Source organism: Colletotrichum navitas, assembly GCF_030913465.1.
Source record: "Colletotrichum navitas strain CBS 125086 chromosome Unknown LY79scaffold_1, whole genome shotgun sequence".
NCBI classification, from domain to species: Eukaryota; Fungi; Ascomycota; class Sordariomycetes; order Glomerellales; family Glomerellaceae; genus Colletotrichum; species Colletotrichum navitas.
This window is the reverse complement of record NW_026850547.1, coordinates 1,711,092-1,734,325: the sequence shown is the minus strand read 5'-3', so window position 1 is coordinate 1,734,325 and position 23,234 is coordinate 1,711,092. Positions and strand designations below refer to the sequence as shown.

The window sequence follows — 23,234 nt, the reverse complement described above, 5'->3', positions numbered from 1 at the left end:
CCCATGATGTAGAATTCTGTAGAATCTGCTAGCCGATCTGGAACACCCGAGCATCGTGAATGGCATCACATCCACTGAAGATAAAGTGTTGCCATCCCACCCCAAGCTTTGATTTGCATCAACTCCCACCTCATCGAGCTTCTCTCCCGTTCCTCACCCTCCTTCCAAGATGACCACCCCAGTCACGGAGTTTATTGTTCTTACACTCAAAAATCACGGCACCTCATCGGGTCCCCCCGCGGCCTGGTCGGACGTCACTGATACCCTGAAATCCGCACCCGGCGTCAGCGCCGTGTACACGGGCACCCAGAACGAGGACCCCTCCAAGACGGTCCTCGTCGTGGAATGGGCGTCGCCCGCCGCCTTCTCCGAGTTCGCCGCCTCCGAGTCCTACACACCCTGGTTCGCCTCCCTCAAGGCCGTCTCCGCCCACACTTCCCCGGACAGCCCGGGCGTCGCCCCGCCGCTCTTCTACAAGGTCCCCTTCACGGCCGACTCGAACCCGGCCGCAGCCCTCGGCGCGCCGTGTACCGAGGTTTTCATCGCCTACGGCGTGGACGATTCCTTCCTAGGGCAGACGGCAGAGTTTGCCAAGGATCTGACGCAGGGCGGAGCTTCGATGGAGGGGTACCACGGGCATGCGTACGGCGCGATCTCGACGCCGCTGGCCGTGGCGGGCTCCGGGGACGGGGAGAAGGGGCCCGCAGTAACACTGTTGCTGGGGTGGGACAGCAAGCAGGCGCATCTTGATGCCAAGGCAAAGGCTGGACGTGAGTACACACATCCCTGTGGTGCGCCATGACGGCGAGATGACCCGACGTGCGAGAGAGCCATGACTAACATGTCTCGCAGCGATATCAGACAACATTCATCTGTTGAGGTCAGGCCGCAAGGGCATTTCCATGGTATGTCGTCATTATTACAAGCCAGCAATTTGTGACGAACGCTGACTGCGTACAGTATCATGTGAACCTCAAGCGAATCTGAATGACGGCTGTAAAGAATTCAGAGCGTATTATTCAAAATGGCATAATATTATTATGGTGGCATTGGTTACGACTACGGGCTGTACTTTACGATGATATGACAAAACGAATCATATTGAAACACGTGATTACTGACAAGCCTCCTACCGTTCATGGTTTCCTACTTATGATGGATATGAAAACGCTGTGTATTCCATTCATAGCAGGCAGGAGAGGCGAGGGCACTCACTTACAAGCTGGTATAGATGCCGGGAGACGGATTGCACCGCTATCCTGGTCGAAGACCACCGCTGCCCGTAGGGAGTCGTGATGCCTGCCATGAACTTATTAGCGATTTGTTCTTAAAATCGTGAAAACCTTCTGCTCGTGGCTTCGAACCTCGTCCCCATCTGTTGCGGAAGTATGGGAAGTGGAGAGAAGAAAAAGGCTAGTCTCTGCCTCCATGAGACGAGGCGAGCGTATGCTATGGTAGAAAATGAGCTAGGGTAAGGCCAAGTGCATGGAAGTTGGTGGTGTACGTAGTACGGGCGACGCTGGGATTGGATCACGAAGTTCTAGGGCTTAAGGCCATAATGTCCATCAGGGCTGTGTATGTGAGGCAATGTGGATGGTAGGGCGGCAGGCAGGCAGGCAGACAGGCAGACAGGCAGACAGACAGGGCAACGGTTGACGGGGCTCGCAATGGTGATGGTGAAGATGTGGGCAGGGAGTCAAGATGTGCTGGAGAATGGATGAAGTAAGAGAGAGTAGTGCACTATTAAAAGTAGTACCTCCTCTAAAAGCACCTTTGATCAGACGAAGTTGATCGAGACCTGTCCCCCCTTCCAGATGTAGCCGGGGTTTCGCGGCGAAGCTGTTGCCGGAAACCAATCCGATATCCCCCAAACGTGGCGATGACGTTTCGCGAAAGAAAAGAAAATGTACCATTCCGCCCGAAATTTTGGTTTGCCGAACTAAGATTTGATAGTCAGTAAAGTCATAAACGTCGTTAGATCCGGTGTTTTTCCGATTCTATTGTCATTGTTAGCACTGGCGATCCCACGATGCCAAGCATGGGTTCTGTTGAGTTTGCGTACCGAGACGAGAATAAAGCATGTATAGCGCCATCCGATTGCACTCCTCCGTTCCCGTGATGGTGACCAGCCGTTCGTTGCTGTTGTCTTGAGGCTCGTTGATCTTAATCACACTGCCGCTGATCTGGCGTATTTCGTTGATCTTCTGCCCGCCTTTTCCGATGATGGCTCCAACCATATCGTTGGGAATGTAGATCTGCTGGGTCAAGGGAGCGCCGGCAACAGCGGCTCCGTGCATGGGCTGAGCAGGATGGGCGCCGTGAGGTTGGGGAACGGCAGCACCGGCGTGGGGCTGCATGGGAGCGGCAGCTCCGTAGCCACCGGCTTGCGGGGCGCCGTAATGAATGGGCATTGCCGGGTTTGGCTGAGCCGCATGAGGGGGGTATGGCTGCGCGCCATACGGAGCAGCGGGGAGACCGGGGTGCTGGGCACGAGCATCATGCCTGCGGTTGTAGTTCTCACGGTTGCCGTAATTGCCGCCGGTGGTAGGCTGCGGGCAGTACGGGACGACCTGCATGCCGCCGGGAACGACACCGGCAGGGCCACCGCTTCTCGTGGCGTAGGCAGAAGCGGCTGGACCACCGAATCGGTCGTTCAGCTGCTCGAGGAGAGTGCTGCCGACATAGTAGGTCGCGATGTGGACGGCGTCGGCGACACCCATGACCACGAGCGAACGCTCGGTAGACAGTGGCAAGCAGGAATCAGAAGCATTAAGCCGAGCCCCGGAAGCCTCCTGGATCTCGCGAATGCGAGCACCGCCCTTTCCAATGATGGAACCGATCAGGATGTGGGGGATTAGCAGGCGCAGAGGGTATGTCTTTGACTGGGCGCTTGAAGGCTCGGCCAGAGGCTCGTTGTTGAGAGTTCGAATAATGAGTCCGAAGGCCTGGCGACTCTGTTAGCAGGACAGCCTGAGTGGCTAGAGTAGCACTGTTACTAACCTTTGCAGCAGCGTCCACAACGCCGCTAACGGTCAAGATGCGCTCGACAGCCCCTTTCTGGTAGTCGCTCACAGTGCATTTGGCACCAGACATTTTGCGGATGTTGGAAACATTCTCCCCGCCTTTTCCAATAATCGTGGCAGCTTCAGGGCTGGAAATAACAGCGCGAATGTGGATCCAATCTCTCTCGTCGTGGCTCGCCGAGGGGGTAGAGGTGGCAGGGACAGAGCCGGCGACGGAGCTCTGGATAGGCTTCGTCTCGCTGCCCTCGGCATCGGCTTGCTCGGACTTGACGTCGGAGCCGTTCGTCTTCTCTGCATCGTTCGTTTCCGTGGTGGGGATGGCAGTGGTCTCTGGGGCCTGTGCCATTTCAACCTCCTCATCGTTCTTCACAATCTTGTCCAAGGCCGGGCGCTTCGCGTCGGGTTGGTCGTTGCTACGCGACGGGGAGGATGTTTCCTCAAGAGGGCGCTTGGCCGAGTTTGCGGGCTGGGGGGGCGACGCGGACATGATGGGCTAGCTGTTAATGTCTCACACAAGTTTTCGCAATTCCGTCTAGGTTCAAGAAGAGCTTGTATTCGACTATCTACACCACAACGGTTTTCAAAGGAAAACGGGCTGGTGTAGTGGCGTAGTCGGGATCGGGTTCAGAGTATATCTCTTCGGTGAAGTGGCTGTGATCGTGCAGGATGAAGGTCGCAGGGTAGAGGGTCGTGACGTTGAGAAGAGATCGGGATGTGGGTTTAGGATGACTCCTATCCTATCAGGGCCGAGGTAGGTGACTTCCGAAATCGTGAGAATCGCAGAGCAGAGAAACTCAGGTCAAGCGGAGGGAAGGCGAGACGATGCGGAGAGGCAGCAGACGGGTAGGATGTAGATGGAATGATGGAGAAAAGAGGTGGAGAAGGTGGGAGGGAAGGAGCTGATGGTAGACAAAGATTGTATCTAGGAGGCGATTCGGATGCAGAAGCTCAAACCTTTCTCCGTCAAACAACCAGTCCAAGCTGCGAAGGCAGAGCAGGGAGCTGCAAGGTGTTGCGACGGTTTGTCAAGTCTGCAAGCAGAGCTTTGAAATTTCCCTTCTGCGATGTCTCGCTTGTTCTCCTTTCTTGAGCTCGTCGAGCTGCAGAGCAAAACGGAAGACTGGCGACGCGCCGACCGTCGGGCCTGAGGACCTCAAGAGGGAGAGAAAGCTTGGTTGAGAGAAGCGACACGTGAGAGGGGAGAGCGAAGCTGGAACCGGTGCGCTGCGCCGTAAGATAAAAACAACCCACCAAAAGGAAGTTTCGACAGACGGAGGAGAAGGATGGGGGAGCAGAGTCGAGGATTAAAAGAGATGAGGGAAAGCCGTGCAAACAGATGGGTTGGAAGGGGGTTCCGGATGTCTCGAAGAGGTTTGAGAAACGGATGGGCGAGGGCAAAGAGCTTGTCGGAAAATATCCCAGGGCCAGAAGCGCAAGTGCCAGTCCCGGGCCAGGAGCCAGTCCGTAGCGGCCACCTCAGGCACAGCCAGAAGGGCAGGGCAGGGCCACTGCACCGTGAGGCCCTTCGGTACTTAATACGTAGGTAGATACAGTGTAAAATGCAGATGCACGGCCACATTGCCCCGACCCAATGCCCGGGAAGCAGAAAGTGCCGATACCACACAGTGCGTCATGATTCCCCTGCAGATTAAGCTACACAGGGTGGGGCCTGGGCCTCCTCCCAGCTTGATTCAGTGGGACAGATGCAGCGAGCCGCACAGTGTTTACTACCGTCTGGCCTGCCTCTCACCTAAGGACAACCAGAGAGCACTGCAGCCTGCCACCAATATCCGTCTGGTGTGCCCTGCCGTTTCCAATGCAAGTGGATGCTCAGGGGTCAGCACTCAACAACAAGGCATTTACACAAACATCTCATCGCGACGCCGCGTCTTGCGGTCCAAGTCACGTCGACGACCATCTTGTCTCGCCGACGTCTTTTTCGACCACACACCACACCTTACAGTCAACAGCCGCTTCCCCATCACCGAAACCTTGGGCGTCCGTCGGACATCACAAGACCTGCGCTGTCGGTGTCACTTGTCGGCGTGTCAGTCAGTCTGCTAGACAGCCAAGGAAGTGCACCATCTGTGCAGGTTGCGCGCTGTCCACCCCCCTCCCCCCCGGAATATCAACTGCGTCCGACACACAGTGACACCTCCTTTGAAACAGCTAGAGACAATCTAGCGCCCGAACACGGCTTGTTTTCTCTGACAGGGGTGAGATCAGACGCACGACGCTATTGGACATCTTGGTTGCTTCGACGGGCCGTGTGCTTTGGGAAGACTTGGAGGATTCTCTATTGCCGTTGCTTAAACTGTTTCGTTTCTTCCAGGGGATCCTCTAAAGGTCGCGTGTGCCTCCTGGTCCGGATTGCAACCGTGTCGCGCTACATAAAAAAACATTAGCCAACCATCAATGTCTGACCTTGGGAACCGGCACTTGACGCACTATGGACGGAGCACCTCGACCTATCGGCGATAGGTATGCCCTAAGCCTGGAACAGAGCTTGCAAGAACTACAACAGAACATCCAGCAACACAAGGAGAAGCTTGCAGCGGTATGCATTCTATTTCGTGGCCTTTTGATGACTCTGAGCTGACCGGGTGACAGCTTCAGGGAAACGTTGGCCACCGGAATCGAAATCTATCCGGAGCAGGAAGAGAACCTTATGAAGTGATGAAGAGTGCGTTCGAGCAAGTTGCTGACACGCCCCCCTTCGTACCTTTCTCGGAATCCGTCTTGCCCGCGCTCTTGGCCTTGCGGAAGACTCATCAGACCATTACTGAATCTCAGGCGTATTTGATTAGTCAAGGGGCCTCCCTCGACCGGACGAAACGCAGACTTGAAATCGAGCAAGCGAACCTGGCTGACCAGAAGCTACTTCAGCAGAGTCTAGAGAAGCGCATCCAGTCTCTCAAGGACGAGGCAGAATCTCGAATGGAGTTAACGCCTCACCAGGCCGTCCAGGAGAGACTGGATGAACTCAGGCAAAAGAAGAAGCGTTATGACAAAGAGACATCCAGACTACTCAAGGCCCTGAGGAAATTCATTGACGATCACTTGGCGGCACAGCTGGCTGCAGAAGATCTTGGTGGCCCGGTCGTGGGCGAAATGATGGAGATTGACTCTGACCAACTGATTGCGGGCTTCAATGCTCAAGGTCGACCGGCCAAGATCAAACCCAAGCCGGACGAGGACAAGCGACAACGGAGGCTTGAAGAAGTCTGGGGTCTGCCACAGGAGGACACAAGTCAGAAGCGCGGCCAGGCGGACGAGGCAGCAGCCGCCGGCCGCGAGATGCGGGCTTTGACAGAACAGCTCCTGAATCAGCTTGTGGAATCGGGGGGTGACAGCACGACGGCGTACGTCAAGCTATCCAAGGAGACGGCGGCGGCGCGGTTCCTTGTCAGATCCAAAGTCGCACAGTTCCATCCCAGGGACGCTACAAAGCTCAAGCTGATTGACTTTGGGAGGGAGCTGGACGACTAGGAGGGCCTGGTTTGCCGGACACCCGTGCGATTGTGACGCTCAAGCGCAGATCCCCCGTGTAGAGTTGTGGACAGACAGTCAATCAAACCGATTTTTTCCCGCAACGGCACATCTCTCCTGGGGCCCGGGAACGTCACAGAAAAGCTCCTGTTATTAAGCGTTGAGCATCTCGAGTCAGGATGGGTGGCTCCTAAAAGGCCGACAAGGCCCGCTGAGGGCAATTCGGGGCAGCTCGGGCTTTGGTGGCTACAGTGCGGGCTCGTACATGATATTGCGATTCACAGTGTCTGCGATTGACTCTGCACTTTCCTCCGGATCTGGACAGAAGGGCAAAGGTTGGTGTCGAGATTGGGAACTCGGCATATGCGTTGAGCGATTTCTAATTTTTCAATTCATTCTTTATTTGTTTTCTCTTTACCTGAAAGCATGTCATTAGACAATGCGCAAACACTAGGGGTCTAGGTTATGTGACTCGAAGCAGGTCCCGCGACCCTCTTGAGGCTATTCGGTTTCCACGACAGAAAATCGCAAGATGTAAAGAACTCTAGCAATGGTAAGAGCATGTTACAATATATACCTGTTCAATGACGACCTTTCCGATGTTAGCCAAGGCAGTTGAGGCAATTGAGCGACCCTGTTGAACGGCTATTTTCTATTGGCCAATTCGCCATCCACGTCGTTGCGCGTCGTCGCGACACCGCCGTTCCCCCCACCTCGCTACACCGAAACTCAATACATCGGTCCTATTGTGGTAAACTTTCCATCTTGCTGGATAGTCCAACACAACCCCCCAACCAAACGAAACAAAACATGAGCTCTTCTGAACCCGTCAGTGCACAGCAGCAACTCGACCCTCCCGCAAAGCGAGTCAAGACCTCTGCCGACGCCCCCGTCCCTGCCGCCATGGAGCCCTGCCCGCCTCTCCAGGTCAAGAAGCTGTCGGACAAGGCTCGTCTGCCCACCCGCGGCAGCCTCTACGCCGCCGGCTACGACCTCTACGCTGCGAAGGCTACCACCATCCCGGCGCGCGGGAAGGCGCTCGTCAGCACCGATATTGCCATCTCCGTCCCGGCTGGCACCTGTACGTTTGCACCTCGTTCCTACCGAGAGCTCTCTCCGGCACCGGCTCCAGCACCGGGCCTGCCTCTTCCCCCGAGCGACAATTTGGCTAACCATAGACCCTCTTCGTGGGTACAGACGGCCGCATTGCCCCCCGCTCTGGCCTTGCCGCCAAGAACTTCATCGACACGGGCGCCGGCGTCATCGACGCCGACTACCGCGGTGAGGTCAAGGTCCTCCTCTTCAACCACGCCGACGCCGACTTCGAGGTCGCCGAGGGCGACCGCGTCGCCCAGCTCGTCGTAGAGCGCATCTTCACCCCCGAGATCATCGAGGTCGACGAGCTCGAGAAGAGCGTGCGTGGCGCCGGCGGCTTCGGCAGCACGGGCGTCGCTCTTACGCAATAGATCGTCCCCTCCTCCCCCACGATACAATACAAAGAGGCTTTGTTGCATGGGAGAAGGGGTTCCTAAACGTCCAAGATGGACCAGATAGAATGGCACTGAGTGGGCGAACAGAAAAAGTGTTTATAGGACAAGGGTGCCAGAAGGGTAAAAAAAAAAGACGAATGATGACAGTGCTACGACCATGAAATGCCTTTTTCTATCCCACCATCCTACGCCACCCTATGCAGGTAATCAAAAAAGCCTGCCGAATACCCCTCGTGTGTGTAAATCTATATGTGTGTACGTGTATGTGTAGAAACCACCCCTCCCACCAGCGGCATGCGACCCTGTTCGGATATACTCTACAGCTACAGCTACAGCTACAGCTTCTTCGCCCGGAACTCTACCACCGGCGCCTTCAGGCTCGCCAGGTTCCTCACGAGCCTCAGCTCCGAGCTCTTGCTCTTGAGCAGGTGCAGCCTCCGTTTCCCCTCCTCCGTCGTGTCGTCCACCCCGGCGGCCCGCACGACCTCGTGCATGCCCCGAGCCGTCTGCGTCAGCACCTCGTGCATGCTCGCCAGCACCATCTCCGCCGCCCGGGCGAGTGGCAGCTCCAGTGCGCCGACCTCGTCGCCGCTCAGCCATGACGCGCGGTCCTTCAGCGGGCCCTCCCCGCCTGCGGCGTCGGGGCTCACGCTTGCGGAGGCAGCGATGACGGCCTCGCGCATGCGAACCGTCATCAGCGCGGCGAACATGTCGCCCGTGCCAGAGAAGTAGGCGTCCATGGCCGGAAAGACGATCTTGAAGAGGCGCGGCTCGCCGGTGGCGGGCGACATGCTGGAGCCGACGACGGAGAGGTGGGAGGGCGGATGGTCGGGCGAGGCGAGGGAGACGGAAGTGATGACGACGTGGGGGACGCGGTATCTCGTGTGCAAGGCGCGGATGGCGGTCTGGAGGGTCTGCATGTCTGTGATCTTGACGCCCGAGAGGAGTCTGGTAAGGTGTTATTCTGAGTGTTTGCGCGCGCAGGTAGAAAAAGATGAGTTTTGAGCATGTTGGCAACCACAACAGAAGTCGGGACGTAGACCCGGCGGGGGGGGGGGGGGGGGGGGGGGGTTGCATACTCGGCCTCAAACTGGTTCGGGAGGATCAGGTTCGCGTGCTCGATGAGTGACTGGTACGCGGGCACAACCTCCTCGGCGACGTATAGCCTCCCGTTATCGCCCATGACGGGATCCAGAACCCAGAAGAAGTCGCCTGGCGTACCCGTGGCGACTCGCTTGCGCTTGAGCTCCTGTGCGATGTCACCCACGGCCACGACGGCCTCGGCGCCCGGGATGTAGCCCGAGAGCATCATGTCAAAGTCGTCGAGGTACGACTGCTTAAGGCCCTCGAAGAGATCTCGGATCTCCTGCGCGGACACCTTGGTGCCCTTCCATTGTCTGTAGCCGGTGTGGTTGCCTTGGGTGGGGTGAGTCAGTCCCGATGAGAACCTTTCGGCCCTGCAAGAACAAAACAAGAGGCCAAGGTTGACGGAGGAGTGAGTGGATATGTTGGATGAGGAGGTCTCTTACTGAACTGGACGGTGTTGAGGGCTGCGACATCGCAGCCGAGAGACTGCAGCGTGAACACTGCGATTTTGTTTCCTACGTTTCTGGGTTTACCCATAAGCCAGATTTCTTGCGACTGAGACCTCCCCCCCAGCGCGCGCGAGCGCCCCTGGAAGACGGTGAGGGTGAGGACTCACCCAGACACAACCTTGAACGAAATGGTCAGTCATACATCATACGAGAGGCACGAAAGCCCAAGGGGTGGCGTATCTTACGTGACTGGCAACGGCCAGGACGCGTGTATCAGGAATGGGAAGCTCTGAGGACATAATTGCCGTGTAATCTGCGCGTGTATGGTATGTAAGATTGTGTCGACCAATTCTAGATCCCTCATATGGAGGAGATGATCTCAGCTACCAGAAGTCGGATATCAGTGGGGGCGGGACGCCGATATGCGGAGCGATCAAGAGTGCGATAACGTGATACTTATAATACAGGTAATAATCAAAAAGAAACAGGGAGATATTTGGAACTCGGACGTTACGAAACCAACAGCTAAAAGACAAAGGAACGGATTTCTTTATCGGCGCAAACCCCAAAGATCCGAAAGTGCGAAATCAGGCTGCAGTAGTGGAACATTTGGAAGTGGCTTGAGTAAGATTGGAGAGTGCCGCAGTTCCAGGTCATTCTAGCTTCGCGCGCTCCCACCCTGACTCCAAATCCAACATTTTCAACTAGTGTGGCAGTCCGTCTGGTGCACCATTGACTCAAAAGAGAAAGGTGAAGAAGGGGAAAAATAATGACCCCGCCAAAAGGGCACATCGAAGAACCCCGCACTAGTCCGAATTGAAAACACTGCAGCCAAAGGAGTGACCGCCAGTGCAGGTGTGGGCAGCTGGCGCACCTCGATCGAGAATTGTCATAATCCAGAATCCGTCAGCGTAATGCCTATGCCAAGAAATTCGGCATATCGGTATATCAAAGTATGAAGCTTGAAGGGTGTCAAGGCGGAAACAATAATCTCATTATCCTTCGTGGTTCCCAAAGTGCTTTTTTGCCTTTCGTCTACCAACGTATTGCGCACATTCTATAGAACATGCAAAACTCAATCCAGAGTAAAAAGGACAGGCGCTTTTGTCCCATCCCACATCCCGTGCAACGCCCGCAATTTCAACTTTATTCCATCGTCAATCGCCGCTCTACTCCTCATCACCAATCTGTAGGTTTTTGTTAGTTCTAGTCCCGCCTCAGATATCGTGGGTCAACTTGCCTTCGGCGCCAGGTAGAAGCGCAGGTGGCTCTGGCCCACCAGGGTGTACTCGACCAGCAGTGGCACCTCGTTAGACAGGCAGATCTTGACCTGCTTGGAGATAGCGGCAGCCTTGCAGAAGTTGACGAGGTACTTGAGAGAGAAGGTCAGGGAGACGGGCTCCGACAGAGCAATGTCGACGTTGAGCTCCGGCTTGTCGACGTTGGTGTGGCTTCTCAGGGTGACGGATCCGTTGCCGATGTCGCCGTTGCATGCAAACTTGACACCGTCCTTGCTTGCGTCGATCGTCACTGTATTATGGTTGTCAGACCATGGTATATTCGGGACCGAACGGGATTCGAGGCTACTTACCCGACTCGCTCATGGCCATCAGGTCCGCGCAGATTCGCCTGAATTCGCTGCTGGGCATGGTGATCGTCGCGGCGTAGTCCGTCTCGGGGATACCCAGGTGCTCCTGGTCAATATCCATCAACTTGAGGTCGTACTCGCTGATGCGGTCGTTCTCGGAGCTTTCAAAGAGAATGTTTAGGCTGTCGGGCGCGTCCTCGGCCTTGAGTGTCAAGACATCGTCGCCCTGGGCGGCGCGGAGGACCTTGGTCAATGACCCCAGGTTGACGCCGAGCGCGATGTTGCGGTCACAGCGGAAGGGGGAGAAAGCCTCGGCCTTGAGGGCCATGGACACCAGAGCAACGTGCGAGTTGTCCATGGCCTGGAGCATGATGCCGGAGTCATTGCAGTCGAAGTTGCAGTCCTGAACGAGGTCCTTGATGGCATCGACAACCTAGATAGGTCAGCGAAAGAGATCCTTGACACGTGTGATTGTAGTGTTTTGTAGTTATGCAGTACCTTCTTCAGGATATCGGCCTGGTCAAGTCTGGCTTCCAACATCTCTGTGCAACGTCAGTACCGTTTTCATGCTGCGGTAGTAAAAAACCCAAGCATGCAACAGCGTGGGGGGCGAAGGGACCAACATACTGGCGAAATGTGTGCGTGGCTACAAATAAAAAAGAGGAGAGGGGTATCTTCAGAAATCAAAAAGAGACGGAAGAGAAAGACGTAGAGGTGATTCTGTGTTCTTGCGGGAAAGTTGGTCGTCAAGATGTGTGGTGGAGGGGTTGGTGAAGAAGAGAAGGTCTCGTCGCGGCAAGCACTTTAATGGGCAAACACGGTCACGCGTCGTAGTGGGCTGGTAAAGAGGAGACAACGCGTCAAGCGTTTAATAGGGCACGACGCCAATCTCGCGCCGGGCCAAAGAATGCTGCCTCGACTGCCTTCAGTGGCCTGTCTTTCCTGATCGATGACAGCTGGACCGTGCGCTAGGTACACAACCAAAGGACCAAGCACACCTGCCCACCTGAGATAGTGGCCCGGGCTAACCGGGCTCCAGCTCAGGGGGCCGCTGGCTTCCAGCCCCTAATCGTGGCCCCTTTCTTCCCCTGGCAGCCAGGGGTCCTTTGTTTAATATACCAATGCACTGCATAGTACGGATATATATCCGTAGTATATAACGTAGCAACGCAGCTGACCTATGCATAGCATCGAATTGAATGTGTGGCAAGTTCCAATGTAAACAAAGACAAGTAAACAAATGATTAAACATTTTGCTTTTCTTTTCCAATTGTTTTTTTCTTATTCAGTTAGAGAACTAGCAATGGTCTGTACAAGCCTCCTCCGGCCCAAATTGGAACCTGCACCAAACGACCATGGTGCGTATCGGTGTCATCATAAATACAATTGAGCAATCCGACGAACGATAACTTCCGCCCGTGTGTCCTTGAGCCCCTTTCTATATGCAATCAGTGAATAGTGACTATGTTTGTAGACATTATGTATCAGAAATCAAAAAGGGAAAAACATAGGAAATCAAAATTCCAGTGACTGTAATTAGTTAAGAGTCTTCTCACCCACAAACGCCGTGTCCATCATCAAATGTCGTGTCCTCGTCACATTGAAACGACGCGCGACGGATTCGGCCCAGTCCGCGGGCGGGGCCGGAGGTTGATGACCATCTCGAGCTCCTTCATCATACCCTTGTTAGCGTCGGCCTTTTCTTTGGCGATCTCTCGCTTCTCTCGATCTTCTCGCATCTTGATGATGCGCTCCTCTCTGGTCAATAGGCTGCGAGGCCTAGGCTGGGCGACAGCCTCAAAGACCTCTTCCATGTCGGGTTCCCCTGTGCTGCCGAAGTCTGTGCTGGAGGGCGACTCTCCATTCAACGCCTTAAGAGCTTCGGCTGCCCCCCCTTCCTCGACTGTCGTCAGGCCGCTGAGTGAGCTGGTTGGAGAGAGCAGTGTGCTCATCGAAGACAATCTCCTCTCGTTCCGGTCGATACCCATGGCGAGAGCTGCTTTGCCCTCTTCCCAGGCCTGCATCAGGATTTTCAAATCCGCCCCGATAGACTCGTATTGCAGCATCAGACTGGAGCCGAGCTCAGAAATGTCGTCGGACTCGTTGAGGCTACGATCAGACTCTTCTCTCAACAAAGTCAGCTTGGCTTGCAAGCCGCGAATCCCGCTGGATAGGGAGTTAAGTTTCCGTAATTGCGATCTCCATCTCTCTCGGCCGGGCGTCAGGGGTACCTTTGGAGTCGGCGGCGGCGGGAAAGCTACAGTTTGTCAGTTGCGAGTCATCATCGCGCCAGAAGGAGACTACTTACACTCCTCATCGCTCAAAAGTCTTCTCAGACTCTCGAACGCTTTTTGAGTGACCGTGTTGAGAGCGCGAACCGCCTCCATCGTTGTTGTCCATTTCAAGAGGTCTCTGCTGTCGCCGCTTGCGTCCAGGGCCAGGAGCGCACACAAGAACATCTTGCGAATGGTGTGAAACCGTGCAGCAAGAACCTTGAGCGTCCGAAGTGATTCGTTATCCTCAAACTCATTCTCCTGGAAGCCCAGCCTAGCATCGGACATGTCGAAGTCGCTGATGTCGTAAATGTCGTAATATTTCTCTAAATCAAGTTGTTCCGAGAAGCCTTTAACTACCGCAACGGTCTGGTCGTATGCGGGAATGACATCGGCAAAGCACGCCCTGAGGGCCCTGCGCAGCCGCACGCACTTGCGCGTCTGTGAGCGATCCTCTATACGGCTGATAGGTGGAAGTGGCGCACTCCTAAGTCTTGTGTCAGCGCGCCCATAGACCTTCCGTCGCATTTTTTCACAGCGAGTCAGCCTTGGAAGGCAAAACTTACAGACGGTAACCTCTGGAAACAAGTTCCACCTCTTGTACCAGCGCAATGGCTGCACCAGTTGCACTGTCGAATTCCTGGGAGTTTGAAACAAACGCAGTGACCTCTGAAAGTGCCTGCAGCCGCCTGTACCTCAGCCATTGTCTCCGGGCGAACACATGGGCGATCCCTGCGGTGATCACAACTACCAGCAAAATTATAGCAGTCCTTCTCTTGTTCAATGGTCCTGCCCCCGCGAGCCAGTTGATAGAAACAGCCAGAGCCAATGCACCCAAGACGACGACGACCGCGCCGGTCGAGTCGAGCAGCTTGTCAGTTGGATTTCCGTCAATGGCAGCACTGGCGGACCGGGATGATGCATTGTGCTGGGATAATATGGAGTGCCCACTCAATAGCTGGGATGCGATAATAGTATAGCGAAATTGCTCAAGGAATTTGGAGTTGTCGGCTCGGTCAATCCTGGACGCTACCGCAGTCTGGAGGACACACAGGTAAGTAATTTCCCCATGTGACACACATAGGGGGTTTTGAGTGGTGCGCACCGAATAACTTTTTCGGTATGACTTATCAGAGGCCGCCTTCGTAGGTATGTCGACTCGGAGGGAATTGTTGCGGAATCTCGATCTGACCATCGGCCGACCCGTTGGTGCGAATTCGGGGCTCGAGGGAGGCGATGCATCGTAAGTTGAGTCGTCGTGCGCCCATCCCACCTTCTCGTCTTCGCCTTCGTCTGTCGCACGCGCGGTTCTCATCAGCGGTCGGTTTGTATGGGGGGTTGTTGGATCGCCTCTCGCGATGTTGCACTTACCACGAAGGTACTCGGCGAGCGGCGACTGGTCAAACACGACTGGCTCCATCTAGCGACCGGGCAAGTATAGACAAGGCACCTGCAAGCAGCAGCACGGCCATCTGTCGCTTCAAACTGTCGGGTTTGGTTGATGCGTCGTGGAAATGGCGAACGGAAGGAATGAGGGACGTGTTGCGATCGAAAAGCAATTGACAGACTCAAAAGAACGCAAAGACATGTGTAAGCGATGTATGGACGACCACTTCGGCTTCGGGGATATATACGGATCGCGCGGGCGGAGGCGTTGTAATTGCGGAGGTTGCACAGGGGGCTCAAGAAGTTGGAAGGGAGAGTTTGCTCGCACCGATAGCCCGAAAGTAACCAGCGGCATGACGCTGGACCCCTGCATGTCCCGATTAAGGTGCAAGGGGAGGCCGGAGCCTCGGTGGGGTGAATGCATATGATCTGCCCCAGCCAACGGAGCGTTCAAACGGTGCTACTCGCTTACGTATGGTGAAGACAGCACGCAAAAGGCGTGGCTTGTGCACTGTACCTGGTCATCGTCTGCATACTTATGAAATTTGGAACCAAATGATAGCGAGGGGGCGGAGCCGACACCGACCAGATTGCACCATGGCAGACTCCCCACTCGATCCGGGGACACGACCTAGGTACCTGGTACCTGCCTATCTTAGGTAGTTTAAACGACATGGAACATAATGATGCCGGATCCCGATCCTGGGCCTGCCTGCCTGCCTGGGCCTTGTCCGGTCAAGCTCCACCAGCACATGCTGCTAATATTACCTAATCCAAGGCCTGCAGAGTGACAGAGGAGCTCTACGAACATAGGCTACTACTGTCTAGCCTTCACGACAGGAAGCGCATCGACGAAACGACCGCAACAACGCAACAATTTACAAGACCTGAGACATCCTGGTGTCGCCTCAATTAAACGAGAGAACCCGACGACTGGAAACCCGTTACACGCCAACGCACAAGACCGCAATAATGCCGTCGGAACGCGACTATCAGATCTCTCCCATTGTGCAGGAATCGGTGATGCACAACACAAAGGTGGGATAGCTTCCCTCAGCATTCGCGACCGGCGCAAGCTCTTACTAACGCTCTTCTCCTCTGCACAGGTCCTTTCGAACCTGCAAAGTCTGACGGCGTCTCTCTTCGGTGTCGCGGCCGGCATCCTTGGTCTCGAATCATACAACGGCTTCCTGTTCTATTTCCTCTTCTCCTTCCTGACCGTCGCCTTATTCTACATCTTCCGAATAGCCCCCGAATCTATGTCGGCAGGATTGTCGTTTCTTGACACGAGCCGCTACTTCAAGGGACCGTTGGACGTATGGACGAGTGGATTGTTTGGTGGGCTACCTGGCTTCATTCTCACCTGGACCTTATTCTACGGCATCGTGAGGGCATAACAGGCTGCTATGGGTAAAAGTGGCTTTGCTGGCGTCGGGACATTGAGGGAGCTTAGGGCAAAGACTGAACGCAAATCATATTCCATGACGTACCTAAATATCAACGAAGGAAATAATGCTGGCATGACGCTACAAACGAGCAATGCGGCACCCGCAATCGATAACGCTCTTGCTCTTCGCATGAATAAATGCGCCCCAAACCCAGCTCAGTCAACAATCTCCACAACGGTGCCAACGAAACCCTCTAAGCCAGATCTATCATTCCGTCCTCCCTCGAGCACCAGTATCTGCGAACCCATCTCAACCCATTCTCTGCTAGTCAACAGCTCAAGCGTTACCTGGACCCCTCCGGAGACCTCTGGCACGGAACTGCAAGCGTACTCTTCGTGCTCGTTCATATTGAAGATCTCTTCAGCCTCATCCGTGGCTGAGTCTCTTAATCCATCCTTGGTTGGTAGCCTGGTGACCCCCTTCACTTTGGCGGCTGCGCGAACACTGCCGACATAGACGTTGACGAGGGAGCCGCACACCAAAGATGCTGCGTTCGGATCGTTGAAAGACACTGTTAGCCCGCTGGCTGCCTGGAGAGACATGCCTGTGTCTATCATATGTTTGGACGGAATGGCCAGGACCATGCCTTTGCGAATTCGAGGAGCAGTCGCTGGCGGCTCAACGGCCCCTTCGGCCAAATCATCCGAGGGAATGTCTAATACGATGCCAATGGTACCGACTTGGCCAGCTTCGAGAGTGTTGACGGGCAATCGCAAGTTGCGGACGCTGACAATCTTTGCCTTATGCCACTCTCCTTTGATTGTCGAGGCCGCGACCGTATTGCGGATCGCGATCTTTGCCAGTTCCGCCGACGCGGGATGAGATATTGACAGACCACAGTTGCCGGGAGAGGATCGATCTTCCGGTGTCATGCCTTTGAAATCGTCATCACCCGAGGGAAAGGGTCCGACGACGATGCTGTCGCCAACCGAGAGCTGGCCAAACCGCAAGTAACCAGACACGACGGTTCCCATGTCGTTCTGGTTTGGGTTTTCGGCGAGGGAAGCATAGGAAGCTGGAAGACTAAACGTATCATCAATATGAAAAAGACACGAAGGTTGTTCCGGGTTGAGTGCCGGTCCAACGTAATCCTGTGCAGTAGGCGCCGGTGGAAGAGGCAGGCTCTCCAAAAGGGCGTGGGTCAAGCCAATGCCAGCACCACTGACAGCACTGGTAAGGATAATGGGAACAAATTTTAGCAAATCCCCATCCCGCTCCATCTCTGTTGTGGCGGCCTTGACTTTGTCGAGGTCAGCTGAGGAGATGTTGGTCCACTCCTGGGCACCATGCAGAGCTGGCTGAAGAATCTTGGGAAGTCGCCCAGCCTCTTTGATGTGAGTCAGCAGCTGACCAAGGATTCGCTGAAGACTTATTTTGGTAGCCAAGTCCAGCTTTGTGATGACAACAACCAAAGGGGTCTTGAGCTTCAGACACAACTCCAGGTGGGCTTTTGCAAGGTCAACGCTGGCACCCGCAACCCCTAGGACCTCGTTAGCCGAGGAACTAGCTCCGTCTTTGGCTGAGTTTGCGTCTGCATCATCTGCAGCGATGCAGAGAACTGTCCATTGAGGAGCCCAGCCGAAAAGGCCGCGAAGGATGGTTCGGCGGTAGCGGGGGTGGCCAGCTGAATCAGAGACAAACACAAGGCGTCCGTCCTCGGCACTGTCGTGGATATCGATCCATGATTCGACGTGGTCCTGCGAGTAGTTGAAGATACAATGGTCCTTGTATCCTATAAGCTCTTGTGCAACAGAGCTGGTGAGCCCCGAAGCTACCTCATGTCGGTGCTTGAAAAGACTAATGCGACTTTTCCCGCGCCCGTTATCAACCGTCCCCGTGGAGAGTGTTCCCAACAGTGTGGATTTCCCCGACGTTGTTGGGCCAGTGAGAGTTATTCTCAGCTGATCGGTAGTGGAACGCCCTCTGCTTGGTAGCACGACAGCCTCCTTGGCTCGTGGGGATTGATTGGTTCCGTGGCGAGTGTCCCGAGAACCTTCTGGCTCAGCATGCGGCGTCGAGTAGTCAGGAGTGACCAGTGCTTCCACAACCCAAAGCCTTCCCTGCCGGGCAACCTGAACAGGTTGGGTCGCCTCATTGTCGACCAGTTCAGACGTCTCCAACCATTCGCATTCGCCTACAACAACATGGCGCAGGATTTCCACCCGGCATCCTAACGTAGCGGCCATGACCCTGAGGGTTGTGATGCTCTCATCCATCTCGTCCCTAGTCAAGCCTACGAGGGTACCATCGTCGGCTACTCCAATCTCGTATAAAGCTCCACGAGATTCCTCCAAGCCCGGAGGCGGTTTCTGTGGCGTCATGGCCTGGCTCAGGTCGTCTGTGTCATCGGGAAGCTTTGGGATAATGAGATCTTTGGCATTCAGAGCATGGTAGGCGCATGACTGTTGAAGTCTCCAAAGCAATTGTGTCGTCAGTTGCTGTAAACGCACTTGTCGACTCTGGCTCGAGGCCGATAGAGCTGCCGATGCGATCTTGGAAGCACGAGAGACCGGGGTTTTAGAATTATAAGAGGAGTCAATGGCGCTCATGGACGTGTATGTACGTCGTGGTCGCAATAAGAGATGAAGCTTGTATTCAGTCGGGCCCTCTTGTGGCTCGGCCTCCAACTTGGTCACGCCATAGTCCGAGATGTGTCCGGGCTGGACTTGTCCATCGTCGGACCTGGGCTTCCTTACCGAGTCCTGGGGGGCCAGCCAGGGAGAAGAGACCCGCTGGGGGTCGGTATCAAAAGTGAAGATGGAGCCGGAAGCCATATTGGATAATTGGGTATGGTTAAAAGAGTGGCGAATGCGCCGAAGTTGCGGAGTAGGTGTAGTTATAATCTCAAGTTTGTAGTATCGAGGAATATGGATGTATAAGCCGGATATGATGAGCTATTGCAGTGATAAGCGCAGAAGAACGAGATGCTATACGCGGTATCATCTTGATGATCAAAAAGTCGTTTACTGTTTTGCGGTCAATGTCAGGCGTCAGTGCAGACGTTGAAGCGATAGGGGGAAGCTCAGCGAGCAGCCTAGTAAGAGGCCATGGTGAAGCGAAAAATCGAGTAACTGATGGTAAGCAGGTTGGATGTCCCAAGGCACATTTGAGAAGCGAATGGCTTGGGCGATGATGAGTATTTGGCGCTGCGCCGTTATGGTTCTGAGCATGAATGACTCGAAGGCCAGCAGGTCTCGGCGTATCAGCCAAGGTGTGACGCGGTCGGTCAGGAGGTAAGCTCTGGCGCCACTGAGTGGCTCAGCTTTGCGGAGAAAGTGCGGGTAATCCACCGCTTAGCGGGATAGGTAACTAGGTACTCCGTAGTGGAATACGGATACGGATAATTACTACACAGTAATTGTGGGAAAGGCTTTGAAATGAGCGTTATGAAAACAGACTCGGCTCTGCCTTCGCTGCTTGGGGCATTCATGCTCATCGCACTTTCTCTTCTGAGGGTCACTCGCATTGCGTGTTGTCTACGTATAGTACTCACCAATCCATCCAGTACCTCAAGTCAGACGAGGCAGAGCAAGATGGACGGACAACCTAGATAGCCAGCCCACCTGATGAAATTGAACTTGAGATTCGCTGCGAAGTACCTACTGGATCCACTTGGATACCCACCTACCTACGTGGTAGGTGGGAGGCTAGGAATTATACCGAGTCTCTAGTTTGTCTTTGTCTTCGCTATCGCTGCAGACTGCAGGGACTTCAGCCGCAGTACAACCACACCCACACAGGGCCTTTTTTATTTTTATTTTTTTTAACATATATATCTTACAGCTGCTTGGCTATTTATCACCAGGAATGGAGTCCTGGTTCTTAAAAGACCAGTGGAAGGGACTCTCTGCATTGACCTGCACTCTCTCTACTTTTGAAGATCAGGCCTTGCTGATCTCCCATCTCCTTTTCACTGAGACGAACTGCGGAACCACAGCATACCATGCCATACATCCCAACAATTGGAAATGAGGGGACGAGCAGAGCCGCTGCTGAACAGTCCGGACGGTGCATAGATAGGTAATGCAACGTATGACCTGAGGAGCACAGGCACACCGGACTTATTCAGTCAAACACTGCAAGAGTAAGCACGCCTGCCGCTCCTTCTGACGTTGGAATTTGGTTGCGGACAAGACAAAACACTCGGAAGCGGCCACAGTGTACAAGAGAGACACAAAGCTTCCAGCGCTACATTGAGGCTTGGCCTACCACCAAGGCATGCCATAGGCCCGTGACCATCATTGTCCAACCCACTTGTGCGCCATAAAAAGATTGCCGCCATCACAGCAGTGCTGAACGGCGGTAACTTCGCTGAACCCGGATCGAGTGGTGCACATCATAGGTCGACAGTATGTTCCACCGCCCTTAAGGGTCGCTGGCCCGCAGCCCAACCCAATCCCTCCGTCAGGTCCAAACTATCAGGATGCTTTATGGCTTAGACCCTGAGGGGAACCCGCTCCCCTTCGAAACACACCCAAGACAGGCCCGATTTTGCCACATCAAGCTGCTACTTGACCCCCCCCCTTCCCCCCTGCACACACCCGCCCGCTGGGGAAAGCCCGTCCCCTCCCGCTGTATCTGCATCCACGACCGTTCTGCTACCGTGTCGTCGTCCCTTTCTCTCCTGATCTTCTCTCTTTACTTTTGTCCCTCCTGCCTCTCGATCAAACTCTGGATGAGCACGTTGCGTTTTGTGTTTTTCTAGAATTTCGACAGTATCCTTGACTTGAGCTGTCCCGCAAACGTAGCTCCCCCACCATCTGTCGGCGTTTCGTGTAACTATGAAGAAGTTCGGTTTCGGCAAGAAGGGCGGCGACGACGGCGATGATGCCAACCGCTCGGCTCTCTTCGGTCGCAAGAGCAAATCCCCGGCCTCCGGTAACGAAAACCCTTACGCTCAAGCCCCCGCCGGCAACGACCCTTACGCTCAGGATGGAAACAAGTTCGCAGGCATGACGCCCTACCAGCAAGCGCGAGCGGGTGCAGGTGTCGGTGCCCCTGGAGGTCTCCCCGGCGGTCCTCGAGCTGGCGCCGGTTACGGCGCTCCCCCTCCGGCTGCTGGTGGTTACGGCGCCGAGAAGTATGGAGCTGCGAGCGGCTACGGGGCAAATCGGTACGACAACAACCAGAATGCTTATGGTTCGAGCCAGCGACCAGGCGCCGCTGCTGCTGGAGCCCGCGGGCCTGGCGGTTATGGGGGCTTGGGCCGGACCAACAGCAACGATACCGACGCCGTGCGCGACGAGCTATTTAGCGGTGCGCAGGGCAGACAACAACAGAACAAGCCTCAGGCTGGGGGTTACGGCCAGTCTGCCGTCCCTGGACAGGATGGAGGATATGGCGGCTATGGAGCTCCTCGTGAGCTCACGGCCGAGGAGCAGGAGGCTGAGGAGTACCGCGCCACTAAGCAACAGATCAACGAGGTCAGACAAGAGTCTGTTCAAACTGTCAACAGAGCTCTGCAAGCCGCCATGCAGGCGGAAGAGACCGGTCGAGCAACCCTCGCCCGGTTGGGCGCCCAAGGCGAACGCTTGCACAACACGGAGAAGAACCTCGATATGGCGACGAACCACAACAAGGTCGCAGAAGACCGAGCGAAAGAGCTCAAGACACTCAATAGGAGTATGTTCGCCGTTCATGTCAGCAACCCATTCACATCAAAGTCGCGTGCAGCGGATCGTGACGCAGCTGTCCTCGAACGACACCGCGCCGAACGTGAGACTCGCGAAGCGACCAGAAACGAGGCCTTCAAGTCCAATCAACGACTCGAGGAGAGCTTCAAAGACTTGACTCTTTCCGGTCGGCCGCAGCCCAAGGCAAAGGCCAGCGCAGCTGAGCGATCCAAATATATCCTCGACGATAGTGACGACGAGGGTAATGAACTCGCTCAACGCCAAGAGGATCAGATTGAGGATGGCCTTGATCAACTGAGTGGTGCCGTTGGACGTCTCAACGGCCTCGCCAGGGCTCAGATGAGAGAGGTTGATCAACAAAACATTTTGATCAATAAGATTGGTGAAAAGGTATGGTTACTTGTTCCTATAGTGCATGGCTTGAATAAAAGTTTAACCCTATCATAGAGCGATGCTGTCGACGACGGAGTCAGAATGAACAGAGAGCGCCTGAACCGCATCAGATAGATGCGGGCATCCACGTTGCGCAAACATTGAAAGTCTACAAGAGGAACATTATATTTTTTATCGACAAGCCCAGGCAACTGGATTTATCACGGTGCCGATTAGGATGATGTGGCACCACGCTTGGCACTCACATGTCCTCCAGCTTGTACACTTCGTACGCCGGTACCTCATAAGGATGCGTGCTATAGAATGATATCGGTCAATAAATTCATTGTGCCCATGAATACTAATGTGCTTACCTCTTGAGAGCTACCACCGCAGCTTTGGCAATATCTCGGCCAGCACATAGGATCTCAACACGGTATTCGAGCACCCGCTCAAGCTGATCGACGGTGCCGGCATGGGGATCCACCCCCGCTGCTGCGACGGGCATGAACTGGCCCTGGCCAGTCAATTCGAAAGCAACTTGGACATACTTGCCCTCGTCGTAGACCCCTGCACCCGTCTTAAATACAGCGTCTTTGGTCGCGACCAAGTGAGAGGCTGCCGATGCGATCGGAGCAGTCAGCACGTTTGTACTTGAATTGGGCTTCTCAGATGTTGCCCTAACCTGGCACGGTATAGATGAGCTTGTATCGGTCCGCCATTTTTGCGACTGAGCTGAGGTAACGATGGGTAAGTATTCTCAATGAGGACTTGCTGTCCGTGGGAACCTGACAATATGGCTTGCTGAAGCTTAGGCGAGAGAGGGGAAATGCTCGAGGGCGGTACAACGTGCAATTGAAAAGCAAGATGATGCCCAAGGTTGAACTCTGCGCTGGCATAATAGCTGCAGATGGAATCAGGTGGGGAATGCCCATGATGCAGAGAGCGCGTCCCGACACCCGGTTACACGTTATTTAAAGACTGCTCCAAACACTCG

At 54.8% G+C, this 23,234-nt stretch overlaps 13 protein-coding genes across 13 annotated transcripts; 6 read left to right on the top strand and 7 right to left on the bottom strand.

Moving 5' to 3' along the window:
* LY79DRAFT_533758 (uncharacterized protein) lies at positions 1-982 on the top strand. Its single transcript, XM_060556382.1, has one exon. The coding sequence runs from the start codon at positions 170-172 to the stop codon at positions 800-802; it is 633 nt and encodes a 210-aa protein (XP_060420980.1). The 5' UTR covers positions 1-169; the 3' UTR covers positions 803-982.
* A 1,027-nt stretch (positions 983-2,009) lies between these two features.
* Positions 2,010-3,510, bottom strand: LY79DRAFT_574784 (KH domain-containing protein; the record flags this gene model as incomplete). The annotated part of the gene is made up of 2 exons (XM_060559632.1): positions 2,010-2,954; positions 3,001-3,510. 2 exons carry the CDS (start codon positions 3,508-3,510, stop codon positions 2,010-2,012), a joined length of 1,455 nt encoding a protein of 484 aa, XP_060420979.1.
* A 1,005-nt stretch (positions 3,511-4,515) lies between these two features.
* Positions 4,516-5,540, top strand: LY79DRAFT_533752 (uncharacterized protein). Its single transcript, XM_060556381.1, has one exon. The coding sequence runs from the start codon at positions 4,850-4,852 to the stop codon at positions 5,426-5,428; it is 579 nt and encodes a 192-aa protein (XP_060420978.1). The 5' UTR covers positions 4,516-4,849; the 3' UTR covers positions 5,429-5,540.
* Positions 5,473-6,512, top strand: LY79DRAFT_664761 (uncharacterized protein; the record flags this gene model as incomplete). The annotated part of the gene is made up of 2 exons (XM_060562957.1): positions 5,473-5,580; positions 5,634-6,512. The coding sequence occupies 2 exons, from the start codon at positions 5,473-5,475 to the stop codon at positions 6,510-6,512; spliced, it is 987 nt and encodes a 328-aa protein (XP_060420977.1).
* Positions 6,513-7,322: 810 nt separating this feature from the next.
* Positions 7,323-7,978, top strand: LY79DRAFT_664760 (dUTP diphosphatase; the record flags this gene model as incomplete). Its single annotated transcript, XM_060562956.1, has 2 exons — positions 7,323-7,593; positions 7,710-7,978. 2 exons carry the CDS (start codon positions 7,323-7,325, stop codon positions 7,976-7,978), a joined length of 540 nt encoding a protein of 179 aa, XP_060420976.1.
* Positions 7,979-8,337: 359 nt separating this feature from the next.
* Positions 8,338-9,836, bottom strand: LY79DRAFT_664759 (pyridoxal kinase; the record flags this gene model as incomplete). Its single annotated transcript, XM_060562955.1, has 5 exons — positions 8,338-8,950; positions 9,082-9,418; positions 9,532-9,611; positions 9,705-9,715; positions 9,783-9,836. 5 exons carry the CDS (start codon positions 9,834-9,836, stop codon positions 8,338-8,340), a joined length of 1,095 nt encoding a protein of 364 aa, XP_060420975.1.
* A 605-nt stretch (positions 9,837-10,441) lies between these two features.
* LY79DRAFT_533721 (proliferating cell nuclear antigen) lies at positions 10,442-11,971 on the bottom strand. The gene is made up of 4 exons (XM_060556380.1): positions 11,753-11,971; positions 11,624-11,667; positions 11,129-11,558; positions 10,442-11,067 (listed from the first exon to the last, which is right to left on the bottom strand). The coding sequence occupies exons 2-4, from the start codon at positions 11,663-11,665 to the stop codon at positions 10,769-10,771; spliced, it is 771 nt and encodes a 256-aa protein (XP_060420974.1). The 5' UTR covers positions 11,666-11,667; positions 11,753-11,971; the 3' UTR covers positions 10,442-10,768.
* Positions 11,972-12,302: 331 nt separating this feature from the next.
* On the bottom strand, positions 12,303-15,267 carry LY79DRAFT_533718 (Mysoin-binding motif of peroxisomes-domain-containing protein). Its single transcript, XM_060556379.1, has 6 exons — positions 14,770-15,267; positions 14,504-14,691; positions 13,965-14,437; positions 13,434-13,885; positions 12,682-13,382; positions 12,303-12,563 (listed from the first exon to the last, which is right to left on the bottom strand). Exons 1-5 carry the CDS (start codon positions 14,816-14,818, stop codon positions 12,721-12,723), a joined length of 1,824 nt encoding a protein of 607 aa, XP_060420973.1. The 5' UTR covers positions 14,819-15,267; the 3' UTR covers positions 12,303-12,563; positions 12,682-12,720.
* Positions 15,268-15,756: 489 nt separating this feature from the next.
* LY79DRAFT_503926 (Rab5-interacting protein-domain-containing protein) lies at positions 15,757-16,181 on the top strand (the record flags this gene model as incomplete). The annotated part of the gene is made up of 2 exons (XM_060553454.1): positions 15,757-15,822; positions 15,891-16,181. 2 exons carry the CDS (start codon positions 15,757-15,759, stop codon positions 16,179-16,181), a joined length of 357 nt encoding a protein of 118 aa, XP_060420972.1.
* Positions 16,182-16,387: 206 nt separating this feature from the next.
* LY79DRAFT_585891 (GTP-binding protein) lies at positions 16,388-19,006 on the bottom strand (the record flags this gene model as incomplete). Its single annotated transcript, XM_060560555.1, has 1 exon — positions 16,388-19,006. The coding sequence occupies one exon, from the start codon at positions 19,004-19,006 to the stop codon at positions 16,388-16,390; it is 2,619 nt and encodes an 872-aa protein (XP_060420971.1).
* A 421-nt stretch (positions 19,007-19,427) lies between these two features.
* Positions 19,428-19,838, bottom strand: LY79DRAFT_20766 (uncharacterized protein). The gene has a single exon (XM_060551511.1). It carries the CDS (start codon positions 19,696-19,698, stop codon positions 19,459-19,461), a length of 240 nt encoding a protein of 79 aa, XP_060420970.1. The 5' UTR covers positions 19,699-19,838; the 3' UTR covers positions 19,428-19,458.
* A 1,175-nt stretch (positions 19,839-21,013) lies between these two features.
* LY79DRAFT_664755 (uncharacterized protein) lies at positions 21,014-22,372 on the top strand (the record flags this gene model as incomplete). The annotated part of the gene is made up of 2 exons (XM_060562954.1): positions 21,014-22,255; positions 22,313-22,372. 2 exons carry the CDS (start codon positions 21,014-21,016, stop codon positions 22,370-22,372), a joined length of 1,302 nt encoding a protein of 433 aa, XP_060420969.1.
* On the bottom strand, positions 22,233-23,233 carry LY79DRAFT_533708 (uncharacterized protein). The gene is made up of 3 exons (XM_060556378.1): positions 22,923-23,233; positions 22,612-22,855; positions 22,233-22,554 (listed from the first exon to the last, which is right to left on the bottom strand). The coding sequence occupies exons 1-3, from the start codon at positions 23,170-23,172 to the stop codon at positions 22,500-22,502; spliced, it is 549 nt and encodes a 182-aa protein (XP_060420968.1). The 5' UTR covers positions 23,173-23,233; the 3' UTR covers positions 22,233-22,499.
* Position 23,234: the final 1 nt, after the last annotated feature.